The 13,718-nt window shown below is 56.7% G+C and overlaps 1 protein-coding gene across 7 annotated transcripts in view; it reads left to right on the top strand.

Annotated features, from left to right (window-relative positions):
- Positions 1-13,718, top strand: part of APC2 (APC regulator of WNT signaling pathway 2) — a 48,926-nt gene that overhangs the window by 19,818 nt on the left and 15,390 nt on the right. For all 7 annotated transcript variants that reach the window (XM_044998647.1, XM_044998649.1, XM_044998650.1 and 4 more), the window contains 8 exons: positions 318-476; positions 1,048-1,138; positions 2,777-2,954; positions 4,944-5,052; positions 5,322-5,435; positions 5,991-6,068; positions 11,393-11,485; positions 12,793-13,183. In XM_044998647.1, the coding sequence (XP_044854582.1) occupies positions 318-476; positions 1,048-1,138; positions 2,777-2,954; positions 4,944-5,052; positions 5,322-5,435; positions 5,991-6,068; positions 11,393-11,485; positions 12,793-13,183 (1,213 nt within the window). The remainder of the gene's footprint in view (positions 1-317; positions 477-1,047; positions 1,139-2,776; positions 2,955-4,943; positions 5,053-5,321; positions 5,436-5,990; positions 6,069-11,392; positions 11,486-12,792; positions 13,184-13,718) is intronic.

Genomic DNA, 13,718 nt, shown 5'->3' with positions numbered 1-13,718 from the left:
CAAGTCGCTGACTCTCTTTGGGCCTGAGGTCCACAACTGACCTGCCTTGGTCTGTCTTAGACTGGGGCAGGGGCTGGCTCGCCGGGCAGCGCCCTGGGGGCCCCATCTCTTGCTATGGTACTTCCCTGGCCCCCCTTTCTTGGGATCTGAGCCCCTGCCCATCTGCAATGGATTTCTCCCGTTAGCCAGCACCGAATCGGGACCTGCACCCCCCGCGTGCACAAGCCCCTGGCGCTTCCGCTGAACACACGTACAACTGGGCGCATGAGGGCGCAGGGTATGGCGGGGATGGCGCACCCACGTCTCTCTTTCCCCAGACGCTGGAGGAGCTGAAGATGTCTGGCTCCATAGCATCCTATGACCAGCTGGTGCGGCAGGTGGAGGCGCTGAAGAAGGAGAACACGCATCTGCGCAGGGAGCTGGAGGACAACTCCAGCCACCTCTCCAAGCTAGAGAATGAGACCTCGGACATGAAGGTGAAGGCGCTGGCAGCCCCAGGGCCCAGCCCTCGCTGAGCATGTCACCCAATGCCCTGCAGCAGGGCCGGGGGGCGGGTTTCCTGGAGAGGGAGGGGGGCCTAGTGGGCGGAGCACAGGGCAGGCAGCTGGGAGGTCCAGCGTTCTGACCCCCCGCCCCCTGCTCTGCTTTTGACTCAGGCAGTTGTTGTGCTTCTCTGGGCCACATTCTGCTCAGATTTACACCCTGGTGAGGCAGTGAATTTGCCCTTTCCATGCCTCAGTTTCCCCACCTGGAGCTAAGACTCTTCCCCCCCCCAAAAAGGGTTAATCAGGTCCGTTCTGTACTAGAGCTCATTGGGGCATGTATTTCATGTCCTCCCCGACCCCCGCAGCTTGTGCTTCAGTCAGACCATGGGGAGAGCAGCAGGAGCTGAGGGCTTTCACAGTCTTGTGCCCCCACCCGACCCCTGCAGGGATCCCCCTTAGGAGTAAGAGGGGAGCCCCGGCTCTGGGGCCCATTTGCATCTTGGCTTCTCTGCAGTGGCCTGGCTGGCTTGACTTGTTCGCGCTGGGTTCCTCTGTTTGTTAGGAAGTCCTGAAGCACCTTCAGGGCAAACTGGAGCAAGAGGCCCGGGTCATGGTGTCCTCCGGACAGACAGAGGTTCTAGACCAGCTGAAAGGTGAGTGAGCCCGAAGAGGTGGCCCGTCCAGTGAGGTGAGGGCAGGTGGGATTCTGTTCTGCACAAGGGGAGTCCTGCAGAGCTCCTGGTGGCCGGTGGGGTGCTGCAGCAAGAAGCCCAGAACCTGGGGGCCAGGGGCAACATGGAAAATAAATTGTCCTTGATCCAGGAAACGAGAAGGCCAGTGTTCTGCATGACGGGGAGGACTGGAGCCAGGACTCCGGGGTTCCAGCCCAGCTCAGATTGGGGAGTTGCGTTTAGTGGTTAGAGCAGGGTCCTGGGGGTTATTGGTCCTGGGTTCTGTTGCTAGCACTGGGAGGGGAGTAGGGTCTAGCGGATGGGCTGCTGGGCCAGGACTCGGGAGATCTGGGTTCTTTTCCCAAATCTTCCACTGACTCCCTGTGTGACCTTGGAGCAGATCCTGATCCTTACTATGCATCAGGCTCTACTTAACTTTACACACATGGAAGTCGCATGCTGCAAGGGTGGAAGGGACAAAGGGTTTCTAACCCCAGGCTGTTCATTTAATAATAGGAATCCAGAGCCAATGATCCACTGACTCCTTCAATGCACTCATAGGTCCTGATCCTGCAAACACCTGCCTGTGTGCTTTAAACACACGAGCAGTTTCATTTGCTTCAGTGGGGCTACCCTGCTTTGCACTATCTGAGGGACTGCCCCCAGGACTGGTCCTGGACCAAAGGGTGCCCCAGGCGAAGACCGTCTTTGGCTCCATTTGAATACCGTATTTTTATTGCATTTGTAGCCCATTTCACGCCTCTAATGCACAATTTACATGCATGATTTATCCCTGTCATATAAGAGGATACATTTGTCTGCTAACATGAATAAATACAGATTTACAGATCTTAACAACAAAAACAGCACCCCGAGTCCGGCACCCCCCAAGCCTGGCACCTCAGGTGCCCCTATATCCAGCCCTGTCCCTTCCCCATCCCGGTGCCAAGGGAGTCCCTGGCAGAGCCAACCTGCATCCTGTTCAAACACAGCTGCGTGTTCCCCTCCCAGTGTGAGCACAGCATGAGAAGGTGCTGGCCCACTTAACTCCCCTTAACTCTGCCCACTTCCAACTGAGTTTGAACCATCTGATCTGTGAACAGCTTTTGCTTTGCTGGGAAATGCATTTGGCGTATCGGGGCAGCATATTATAATATGCTAGCGCTTCCCACTCCCACCATGCTGAGTTTTGCTGGTGTGGACAGGACCAGACTGTGTGATAAGCAGGGTACAGAGCCATATAACAACCAGGGGCTCGGTTCCCTGCCCCGCCTGTGCCCTGGTGTGTGGGATTCCCCCCGGGCGAAAGGAGGGGCAGGGATTGTGTGAGCTGTCACCAGGCCCCGGGGCTTCTGATGGGGCTGAGGATGCAGCTTTAAGTGGCTGCTGGCTGGGACAGCGTAGCCTGGGTTCCCCGCCCTCTCCTGAAGCTGGGCTGGCCAGCGGCCGGATCCTGGCAGAGGTTGGTTTGGGGGTGCTTTGCAATGCTACAACCATCCTCTAGGGGGAGCAGCGCTCCAGGGCCGGGTCAAGACCCAGGGGCCGCTAGCAAGGCTCAGTCCCGCTGTTCCTCCGAGCCCCATCCACACGAGGGTGCCCTTGTTCCTGCTGCCCCCCCAGCTCTGCAGATGGACATCACCAGCCTCTACAACCTGAAGTTCCAGCCTCCCGCCCTGGCGCCCGAGCTCGCCTGCCCCGAGGGCAGCCCCGTGCACTCAGCTGCTCCCCAGAAGAAGGACAGCATGGGGGAGCTGAGTCGAGCCACCATCAGGCTGCTGGAGGAGCTGGACAGAGAGAGGTAAACGTACACACCCGTCCGTCTGTCTCCGTATGCCCATGCACCTCCGTCTGTCTGCCTGTCCCCCTGCACCCCTGTCTGTCTGCCTGTCCTCTTACACACCCCTGTCTGTCTGTCTCCGTATGCCCATACACCTCCGTCTGTCTGCCTGTCCCCCTGCACCCCTGTCTGTCTGCCTGTCCTCTTACACACCTGTCTGTCTGTCTGTCTCCGTATGCCCATGCACCTCCGTCTGTCTGCCTGTCCCCCTGCAACCCTGTCTGCCTGCCTGTCCTCTTACACACCCCTCTGTCTGTCTGTCTGTCTCCGTATGCCCATACACCTCCGTCTGTCTGCCTCTCCCCCTGCACCCCTGTCTGTCTGCCTGTCCTCTTACACACCCCTCTGTCTGTCTGTCTCCGTAAGCCCATACACCTCCGTCTGTCTGCCTGCACCCCTGTCTGCCTGCCTGTCCTCTTACACACCCCTGTCTGTCTGTCTCTGTATGCCCATGCACCTCCGTCTGTCTGCCTCTCCCCCTGCACTCCTGTCTGCCTGCCTGTTCCCTTACACACCCGTCCGTCTGTCTCCGTATGGCCATACAACTCCGTCTGTCTGCCTGTCCCCCTGCACCCCTGTCTGCCTGCCTGTTCCCTTACACACCCGTCCGTCTGTCTCCGTATGCCCATGCACCCCTGTCTGTCTGCCTCTCCCCCTGCTCCCCTGTCTGTCTGCCTGTCCTCTTACACACCTGTCTGTCTGTCTGTCTCCGTAAGCCCATACACCTCCGTCTGTCTGCCTGTCCCCCTGCACCCCTGTCTGCCTGCCTGTTCCCTTACACACCCGTCCGCCTGTCTCCGTATGCCCATGCACCTCCGTCTGTCTGCCTCTCCCCCTGCACCCCTGTCTGCCTGCCTGTTCCCTTACACACCCGTCCGTCTGTCTCCGTAAGCCCATACACCTCCGTCTGTCTGCCTCTCCCCCTGCACCCCTGTCTGCCTGCCTGTTCCCTTACACACCCCTCTGTCTGTCTGTCTCCGTAAGCCCATACACCTCCATCTGTCTGCCTCTCCCCCTGCACCCCTGTCTGCCTGCCTGTTCCCTTACACACCTGTCCGTCTGTCTCCGTATGCCCATGCACCTCCGTCTGTCTGCCTGTCCCCCTGCAACCCTGTCTGCCTGCCTGTCCTCTTACACACCCCTGTCTGTCTGTCTGTCTGTCTCCATATGCCCATACACCTCCGTCTGTCTGCCTCTCCCCCTGCACTCCTGTCTGCCTGCCTGTCCTCTTACACACCCATCTGTCTGTCTCCGTATGCCCATGCACCTCCATCTGTCTGCCTTTCCCCCTGCAACCTTGTCTGCCTGCCTCTCCCTCTGCACCCCTGTCTGTCTCTGTATGCCCATACACCTGCCTCTCCCCCTGCACCCCTGTCTGCCTGCCTGTCCTCTTACACACCCGTCTGTCTATCTCCGTATGCCCATACACCTCTGTCTGTTTGCCTCTCCCCCTGCACCCCTGTCTGCCTGCCTGTTCTCTTACACACCCGTCTGTCTGTCCCCCTACACATCCCTCTGTCTGTCTGCCTCTCCCCCTGTGCACCCATCTGTCTGTCTGTCCCCCAGCGCATCCAGGTGTCTGCCCGTCTGTCTCTCTCCATCCTGCCCCCATCACCACAGCGTCTGAGCCCTAGCTCGCCAGCAGCCCTTTGCTGCTCCCATTACCCAGTATCCTGTGCAGCCCAGCGTTCTGCCCATTCACCCTGCTGCGTGCCCTGGCCTGGGATGCTCCCAGGGGCCATTAGCCAGCCCTTCAGCTGGGCTCGGCGTGGGGAGAGCCTGGTGAAGAGGCCCCTAGAGGCTTTGTCCCTCTTCCTGTCGCTTTTCCCCCTCCTGTGAGGTTTCTGGCTGGGCCTGGGGTTGGGTCGGCGTCAGCTCAGCACTGGGGGTGGGGTCCATGGAGTGGGGGGGTCCGTGACTGCCTGCCCTCTACCCCCTCCCCTTCTTCAGGTGTTTCCTGCTGAGCGAGATTGAGAAGGAGGAGAAGGAGAAGCTCTGGTACTACACGCAGCTGCAGAGCCTCTCCACGCGCCTGGACGAGCTACCTCATGTGGAGACGGTGAGTTCCTGGGCCCAGAGCCCAGCCCAAGACCTGAGCCAACAGAGATCCCTCCTCTGCCAGGCGTACCTGGGTGCTGGGAGGTCCCAGGGGCTCATGGGATGTTGAGGACTCCGCCCAAGACCTGAGCGAATCCCCTGCTCCGTAGGATGCACTTTGCCCCATGGGATGCACCTCCTGTAGGGAATACCCTGTGCTGGGGTAGAGCGGGGCCAGGCAGACTGCTGGGATCTCTCCCCTCATGCCCTGCCTCTCCTCCCGGCTCCCAGTTCTCTATGCAGATGGATCTGATCCGGCAGCAGCTGGAGTTCGAGGCCCAGCACATCCGCTCGCTCATGGAGGAGCGCTTCGGGACGACCGACGAGATGGTGCAGAGGGCTCAGGTCAGGGCAGGGGAGCTGCTCCCTTCCTGTGGGTTATTTCCCTTCAGCCTCACCCCTCTTCCCCCAGTAATGCACCCCCCCCTTTGCAACGCCAAGTAATGGGAGGGATCAGACTGCAAAGCTCTCCCCGCAAAGCGGGGCAGTGTGTGTGTGTGGGGGGGGAGAAGTGGATTGGGAAGCAACAACCCTCCCAAAAAAAGACGGGCAATGGGAGGCATTGGGAGAGATCAGGCTCTCCCCTGTCACTCCAGAAATCTGGGTAGTGGTGGGGGAGCCGAGGGTGCAACCCCCCTACCCACAAAGTGGGACAATGGGGGGGGGTAGGAATCAGGATCATGTTCTACTATGGGGTGGCTTATTTTTGCATGGGGGAGTAGCTCCTCTGGGAGAGGGGTGCCCTCCCCTCCCTTTGTCCCCCTTCCTCACCTGGTGGCTGAGTCTGCCTCTCTCTAGGCCCCATGCTGCCTGACCCCATCCCTTCAGGGGACACAGCTGGAGGCATTGCAGGGGGCGGTGGGGCTGGCACTTGCTGACTCTGTGGTTAAATCCCTGCAGATCCGAGCGTCCCGCCTAGAGCAGATCGACAAGGAGCTGATGGAGGCTCAGGACCAGGTGCAGATGTCGGAGCCACAGGTAACGGAGCTGGAGCTGGGTCCGCTGGGCCTCAGGCTGCAGCCCCCGCAGGAGGAAGCGGTGGTGCTAACAGAGACCCTGTCCTGTGTGTGCAATGCCCCTGTGCACCCCTCTCCTCCCCCCGCACCGTGTCACCCCCATACGTGAACACACCCAGCCGTCTACACCGCGAGTGTTGCTCATTCACCGGCATGCACAGCATCACCCACAGGCATGCACACCCGCACATTCACACCTATGCTCCAGATTCACGTGCACTTACGTGTGGGCTCACACACTCGCACCTGCCATTTGTAGTCACCCAGAAACTCCCCTGCACTGACCCTTGCACATGTACCCAATGGGGGCTGGTGCTTACAAAGACAGGTATGCTCTCCCCCCTCCACCACAACGGTTCAGGTGTGCCTGTTCTCTGCCTGCACATACCCCTCATTGCACCAACACAGGGGAGGCCTCCCCTGCACACACACACCCCAGGCCCAGATCTCTCTCTCTCACACACACACACACACACACACACACACACACACCTCTATCTAGGGAAGGCTGGCCTTTGTGCTAACACACAGGGCCAGGAGAGGGGAGACCTGGGCTCGCCACCCACTCCTGATGCATGTTCCCCTCTCTGTGCCTCAGTGTCCCCCTCTGAGAGGCAGGATGATACTTTACTCCCCCTGGCCCAGAGCTTTGCTCACTGGTATTTACAAAGGGCTTGGAGATCCTCAGGTGGAGGGTCTAGGGCCGTGGCCCAGACCGTCTCCCACATCCTCTGCTCTCCAGTGGCTGGGGTCTCTGCAGGGCCTTGCCGTGGCAGGCAGCAGCTGGGCAGCATCTCTAGCATTTCCCTCTGCCCCAGCTGGAGCTCGGGGTGTATTTCTCCGGTGCTTGCCCATGGGAGCAATTCGCGTCCCACCCGCAGGCCTGGGCACTGTGTCTGGACAGCCTGGCTGGACCGGCGATGGCAGAGTCGCGCGGGCCATGGCAGCGCTGGCTGCATTTGGGTGGCTGAGGGGCGTGTGGGCTCTCATTCTGCGTCCAGGGTGGGAATGCTGGAGGAGGCTGCTTGGCATGGGGGTGAGACTGGCGCTAGAGCAGGGGCGGGCAAACTTTTTGGCCTGAGGGCCACATCGGGTTTCCGAAATTGTATGGAGGGCTGGTTAGGGGAGGCTGTGCCTCGCCAAACAGCCAGGCGTGGCCCAGCCCCCGCCCCCATCTTACCCCGTCTCGCCCCCTGACGGCCCCCCTGGGACTCCTGCCCCATCCAAACCCCCTTGTTCCCTGTCTCCTGATGGCCCCCCCGGGACCGCTGCCCCATCCACGCCCCCCACCCCCGTTCCCTGTCCCCTGACTGCCCCCGGACCCTCCGCCCCTGACGATGTGGCCCGGATGTGGCCCGCAGGCCATAGTTTGCCCATCTCTGCACTACAGGCAGGCGGGTCTCCGAGGCCTCCCCGCCCCACTGAGCGGGAGGGCCAGGCCTTTGTGTCTTGGGCACCGTGAAATGGGCAGTTGCCATGGCGACGAGAAGTAGGCCACGAGGGGAGATGCTGGCAGGCCCAGCGTTGGATTCTCAGAGTGGCTGAGCCAACTCCCATGCTGGGAATCAGGAGCGGGTGGGGTTGTGGGGGCAGATGTGTCCCAGACCCCCCCAATTAATCCCACTGCTGCCCAGGCTGGATGTGTGTTACTGACTCCCCAGATCTAACACAATCCACAACAAAGGCCACTCACAGTGAATATCCTGCCAGATCTGTACAAAACTACCACAGCCTTACACCTCTACCTCGACACAACACTGTCCTTGGGAGCCAAAAAAATCTTACCGCGTTATAGGTGAAACCGTGTTATATTGAACTTGCTGTGATCCACCGGAGTGCGCAGCCCTGCCCCCCCAGAGCGCTGCTTTACCGCGTTATATCCAAATTCATGTTATATCCGGTGGCGTTATATCGAGGTAGCGGTGTATTTTAAATCTCTAAATATTCCAGTTATATAAAACCTACGTTAATATTCAAATTATAATGTTTAACTACTACAGTAATATTAAAAGTACTAACACGTATTCAAAAAGATTCAGTAATATTAAAATACTGCAGTGTTGTTTTTAAAATATTACAGCAATATTGAAAGGCTAAAGCATTATTTCCCCAAAAATATTAAACAATACTAAATTAAAAATGCATTATAAGGAAAATACCATGATTTTATGAATAAAATCAACTATGTAATTTTTAAATGTACAGTATTCTCAAAAATACCATCATATTAAAAGGAAAAACATTACAGTTTTATTAAAAATACTAAATGATAAGAAAATGCTAAATTTTAAGAAAAATACCTGCAGCATTTAAAAAAAATACTACAGTATTATTAAATAGTACAGCCCTTTAAAAATACTTCAGAATTATAAGGGGAAATGCCATGGTTTTATTAAATATATTACGTAATAAGAAAAATACTATATAATTGTTAAAGAAAAAATACCTGCAGCTCTACAATAAAAGTGATTGCTTCTGTATTAAAAATACTAGAGGATTATAAAGAAAAATACTGTAGTACTAGGAAATAATACTACAATATTGTTTTAAAGATATTGCATTATTATTTAACACCCCGCACAGTTTTATAATAAAAATAGTATTTTTAAACAAAAATACTACAATACAAGAAACCTACAATGTTATTAAAAATACTAGGGCATTCTACAGTAAGACTCCTGAATCCTTCAGTAATGTGGCAGGAAGCTGTAGTGTTTGGGATAATTACTGCATAATACTGTAGCATTTTTCTAAGGGTTAAGTGCCCAGAGTTTAACTAGCCTCTGAACAGTTTTTAAACCCAGAGGCCATATATGAAATCCTGGCCCTATTAAAATGAATAGGAGTTTAGCCATTGACTTCAGTGGGATCAGAATTCTGCCTTAGGGTTTCATTAACATCTGAACTGGGTTTAAAAAGCCAGAGGTCACGTGATTCCTACTCTGGGCTCCCAACAGTCACTGGTGCTCTCTCTCCTACCTTCTGTGACAGAGATTAAGTGAGTACAGAGACAAATTATTTTGCCCCTGGCCCCGAGCCTTTCTCTGCACCAAGAAATCGATAGCAGAACTGGCTGTGAATTTCTCCCTTAACCCCATGCAAAGCCGGAGCACAGCGGGGCTTTTAGCTAAGCCCTGGGAAGATGGAGCGGTTTAGATTCAGTAAGACAATTATCACACTGTTGGCTAAAAAGGGGATTTGTCCTGGAAAGTGAAATGAGCCATAGCGCTCGGTCCTGAGGCCTTGAATCCCTGGGCAATACATATTTTTTTACATACATCTGCAATATGGCCAGTTGGTAGTGAGGAAGGATAGTTCTGTGCCTAGGCCCTTTGCCCTACGACTCAGGAAAGCTGGGTTCAATTCCCTCCTCTGCCACAAACTGTACCTGTGATCTTGGGCAAGACACTTAGCTTATCTGTGCAATGGAGACAATATTGCTGCTTTGGCTTTGAGGTGCTCAGATACTATGGGATTGGGGCTGTCTAAGTGCTTTGAGAGAGAGGGTTTAAAATAATTTAATATGGGCGGATTATTGAGGCGCAAGGACGGAGTGGGAGATGCGTCGCTAAGGATGGCAGTAGAGAGATGGATTGGCTCTTCTACATGCAGGGCCGCCCAGAGGATTCAGGGGGCCTGGGGCAAAGCAATTTTGGGGACCCCTTCCATAAAACAAGTTGCAATACTATAGAATACTATATTCTCGTGGGGGCCCCTGTGGGACCCAGGGCCTGGGGCAAATTGCCTCACTTGCCCCCCCTGCCCTCTGGTCAGTCCATGTCTACATGTAGCCAGAAGTAATTTCCACCACTGTGCAAGGAGTCTCCAGGAATTAAAGAATAATCTTTCGTTTAAGATGTCGTGTGATGAAACCTCCGGGAATACGTCCAATCAAAACTGGCCACCCTACATGCAAGGCCTAGCAAAACCCCATGCAGCGAAGATGCTGATACATGCATTGGTCTCATAGGAAAATCCATGTTGCATATTACACAGTCACCTGGCATTCCTGCAACCCGGCACCCCGCTCACTGACCCCTCCACTTCAGTATCCCTCCGTTTAGCGCTGGCGAAAGGAGCCGGCTCAGGATTGAGCTGGAGGGACCGTCTGAAGGGTCTCTCTCCAGGGCTTGTAGAGGGCGCAGTCCTGCTCCCATTGAAGTCAATGGGACTTTTGCCCTTGCTGGGTGCTGCCCCAGGGCTAGAACAGGGGCTGCAGGTCCCGGTTCAGAGAGCACCCAAGTCCCGTGAAAGCCAATGGATTTTAAGTGAGCACTTAAGTGCTTTGCTGAATCGAGGTCCCAGTGAGCACAGCCTACTCCCAAACTTCTCTCCATTGCTGAGCCCAGTTATGTGACGCCGAGGGGTCCCATGTGTGCCTCCTCCCCTCCCAGCCCTGCTGCACTGGGACCTATCTGGGCCCCTCTGCCCCTGGAAGGTGACTGGCACTTTGCTGGGTGTCTTTCTGGAGCACACTTGGATCTGAGAGCAGGTCTGGACAGAGCCAGGGGCCCTTAGCAATTTCCGGAGAGTTTGCTTGCCTGGACCGAGCCGCTGATGGGGGTGGTGTTGGGGTGGGTAGATTGGCCTCTTCAGATGAAATGGTTTTTGCTGCCGGCCTCACACGGAGCAGAACTGGGTCTCGTGTGTATCTAAGGGCATGAAAACTGGTGTGACACATGGCTCCAGCGTACAAGGCCCGCTCAGGCCCTATGCTGACCTTTAAGGTGTGGAACCCACTGATCAGTGTGTCAGGGGTCCCCCTCCATGTCCGATCCACAGGGGATGTGAGTCTGTCACTGCCCCAGCTACAGACGCTGCAGAGACTCCTGTGGTTAGCGCTGGCAGGCTCTGGTTCTGTCATCCACCTTACGCTCCCGCTGAGTCTGGCCCGCTGAGTTGAATTAACTGGGGTGTAATTTACACTCTGAGGGGGCAAATCGCACCAAGACTCACCCCTGATCTGGGCTCTGTGTGTGCCCGATGCAGGAGACAGACAGAGAGACGGGACAAGCAGACCGGGAGAGGAGAATAAAATCACAGCATTCTGCATTTTCCAATCCTCCATGAACGGGAGTCCCCTGTACCCATCCATACACCGCGGCTGCTGCCCGGCCTCCCAGCGGCTCGGGATGAACGGAGGAGGCTGCTTGGATGAAGTTAAGCAGGCTGGGTCCTCACAGGGCAGAGGCCTAGTCAGAGCCAGCCAGCCCAACACTGCAGCTGCTGGGATGTGATCTGTACAGCTCACCGGTTCTTACGCATCCCCCCTCTCTGTTCTTGTAGCTGTGTGGGAAGCTGTCTGGCGTGGAAGGGGATGGGAGCCTGGACATCCCAACGCATCCTGAGGAGGGAGGGAGCCACCTCAGCAACAATAAGGTAACGAGAATCCCCATCCCTCGGGCGTTTCATGGAGGAAACGCAGACGCTCGCTGGAGATGAACAAATCGAGTTCTTCCCCGGCTCTGAACGGTGCCAGTCAGTGTTGGTAGCGGACAGGGCATTGGGCTCAGATCTTCTGTTGCCAGCTCTGCTGCTCACCTGCTGGGTGACCAGGGTGAGTCACTTCCCCTCACCGTGCCTCAGTTTCCCCTCCTGCCCTTGGTCTATTGTTGCGTCTTTGGCTCTTTACACCAGAAATGTAAAATGAAGGAACCCCAGAGGCACAGTGGGGTCCAGATCACCACGTGTGCTGACTAGGTACAACTTGCCAGGCTTAGCTGCATTCACACCTTGCTGCTCTGCCGGGGTTCTGGTGGCTTCCGGAACACAGAAGACAGTGAGCGCCACCAGCACGCAACCTATTTAAAGGGATGCTACCCAGTTCCTACACACGTCTATCCAGATTGTGCACTCTGACCCCAGCATCTGAGTCGACGTTTCCCCCAGCACCGCTCGGGGCGGAAGGGGGTCTCATGTTGCTTCTTGGTTTAATTGCACCAGGAAAGGGCTTGAGATTTAGATCCCCAAACAAGCAGGGAGCCTGATTCTGTTGCTGCGTCACTTGTACCCCAGTGTAAACCCACCGACTTCAGTGGGGTCGCTTGTGATTTCCACCGAGGTGAGTTAGAGGAGAATCAGGCCCAAGGTGCTGAGAAGGTTAGAGGACATTCATTGTGTGATCTTGGGCGAGTCAGGTAGCCTCCCCATTCTCTGCCCCAATTCCCCACACCTAGGGGGGCGTGGAGGACCGTTGGGGGGCACAGCAGGGGCCCAGGCCAGCCCCCATGGGGGGCAGGGAGGGAGTGCCACCCAGCTCCACTCCCAGCCCAGTTCCCCACCCCCTGCCCCAGGCTTGTCAGCGGGTGACCAGAGGTGGCTGGCAGCTGCTGAGTGAAATTGACCTGTCGCTTGTCTGTTTCACTTTGCCCACCATTGAATAGACCCCAGTGGTCCCCAAATTTACCTTGTGCCCCCTTACCCCTGTCCACACCCCCTCCCTGGAGCTGAGTAAGGGGCTGGGGGTGGGGGCAGGGCAGGGAGCGAAGCTGGGTGGCACTCCCTCCCCGCCCCCCTGTGGGGGCTGGCCTGGGCCCCTGCTGTGCCCCCCCCCGAACGGTCCTCCATGCCCCCCTGGGGGGGCGCACCCCTCAGTTTGGGGACCTCTGCACTAGAGGGTACAGTGCAGCAGGATTTGTGCCAGGGGTGGGGTGCAGGGTAACCCACTGGGTGCTTGTGCTCTGCAGGTGGAAGTGGTCTTCTGGCTGCTGTCCATGCTGGCCACCCGGGACAAGGACGACATGTCCCGCACCCTGCTGGCCATGTCCAGCTCGCAGGAGAGCTGCCTGGCCATGCGCAAGTCTGGCTGCCTCCCGCTCCTCATCCAGATCCTGCACGACACGGACAGGGAGCCGGGAGGCCCCCAGAGCCCCGGCAGCAGCAAGGACTCCCGCATGCGGGCCAACGCCGCCCTGCACAACATCATCTTCTCGCAGCCCGACGAGGGCCAGGCCAAGAAGGAGATGCGGGTGCTGCACGTGCTGGAGCAGATCCGCTCCTACTCGGAGACCTGCTGGGACTGGCTGCAGATGCAGATGCAGAGCAAAGACGGGGGCAAGGGCCCCGAGGGCAGTGCTGGTAGGGAAGGGTGACGGTGTCTCCGGCAGGGGGCGCCAGGGCCTGCTGCTCTGGGGGGACACAGGGAGCAGGGGACACCTGATCTTGATGCTTCTGCTTGGAGAGAGCATGTGTATGCGGGGGGTGGGGTGGGGGGTTTGCAAGCATGTCTGTGCATGCTGGCGTGCCACTGAGTGTGAGTGTGTCGGTGTGTGTGCACAGTGTGTGTCGGGGTGTATGTGTGTCAGTGTGCAGCTGTGTGTGTGTATATGCACATGGTGTGTGTGTGTGTCGGTGTGCCGCTGAGTGTGCATGTATGCATATGGTGTGTGTGTGTGTGTGTGTGTCAGTCAGTGTGCAGCTGTGTGTGTGTGAGTCGGTGTGCAGCTGAGCATGTGCACCTACAGGTGTGTGCGGGGGGGGGTTAGTACACATGTGTGATTATGAGCGAAGGCGTGTGTGAAGGGATGGGTACATACAGGTGTGTGAGGTGCACACACATGGTGGAGGAGTGCCGGGGGCGTGTGCAGGGCATGGTTAAGCACAGGTGTCTCTC

This window comes from Mauremys mutica, chromosome 24, assembly GCF_020497125.1.
Source record: "Mauremys mutica isolate MM-2020 ecotype Southern chromosome 24, ASM2049712v1, whole genome shotgun sequence".
In the NCBI taxonomy this organism is placed as follows: domain Eukaryota; kingdom Metazoa; phylum Chordata; order Testudines; family Geoemydidae; genus Mauremys; species Mauremys mutica.
Note: the sequence above shows the minus strand (reverse complement) of the source record. Positions and strands in the feature narration are given on the sequence as shown.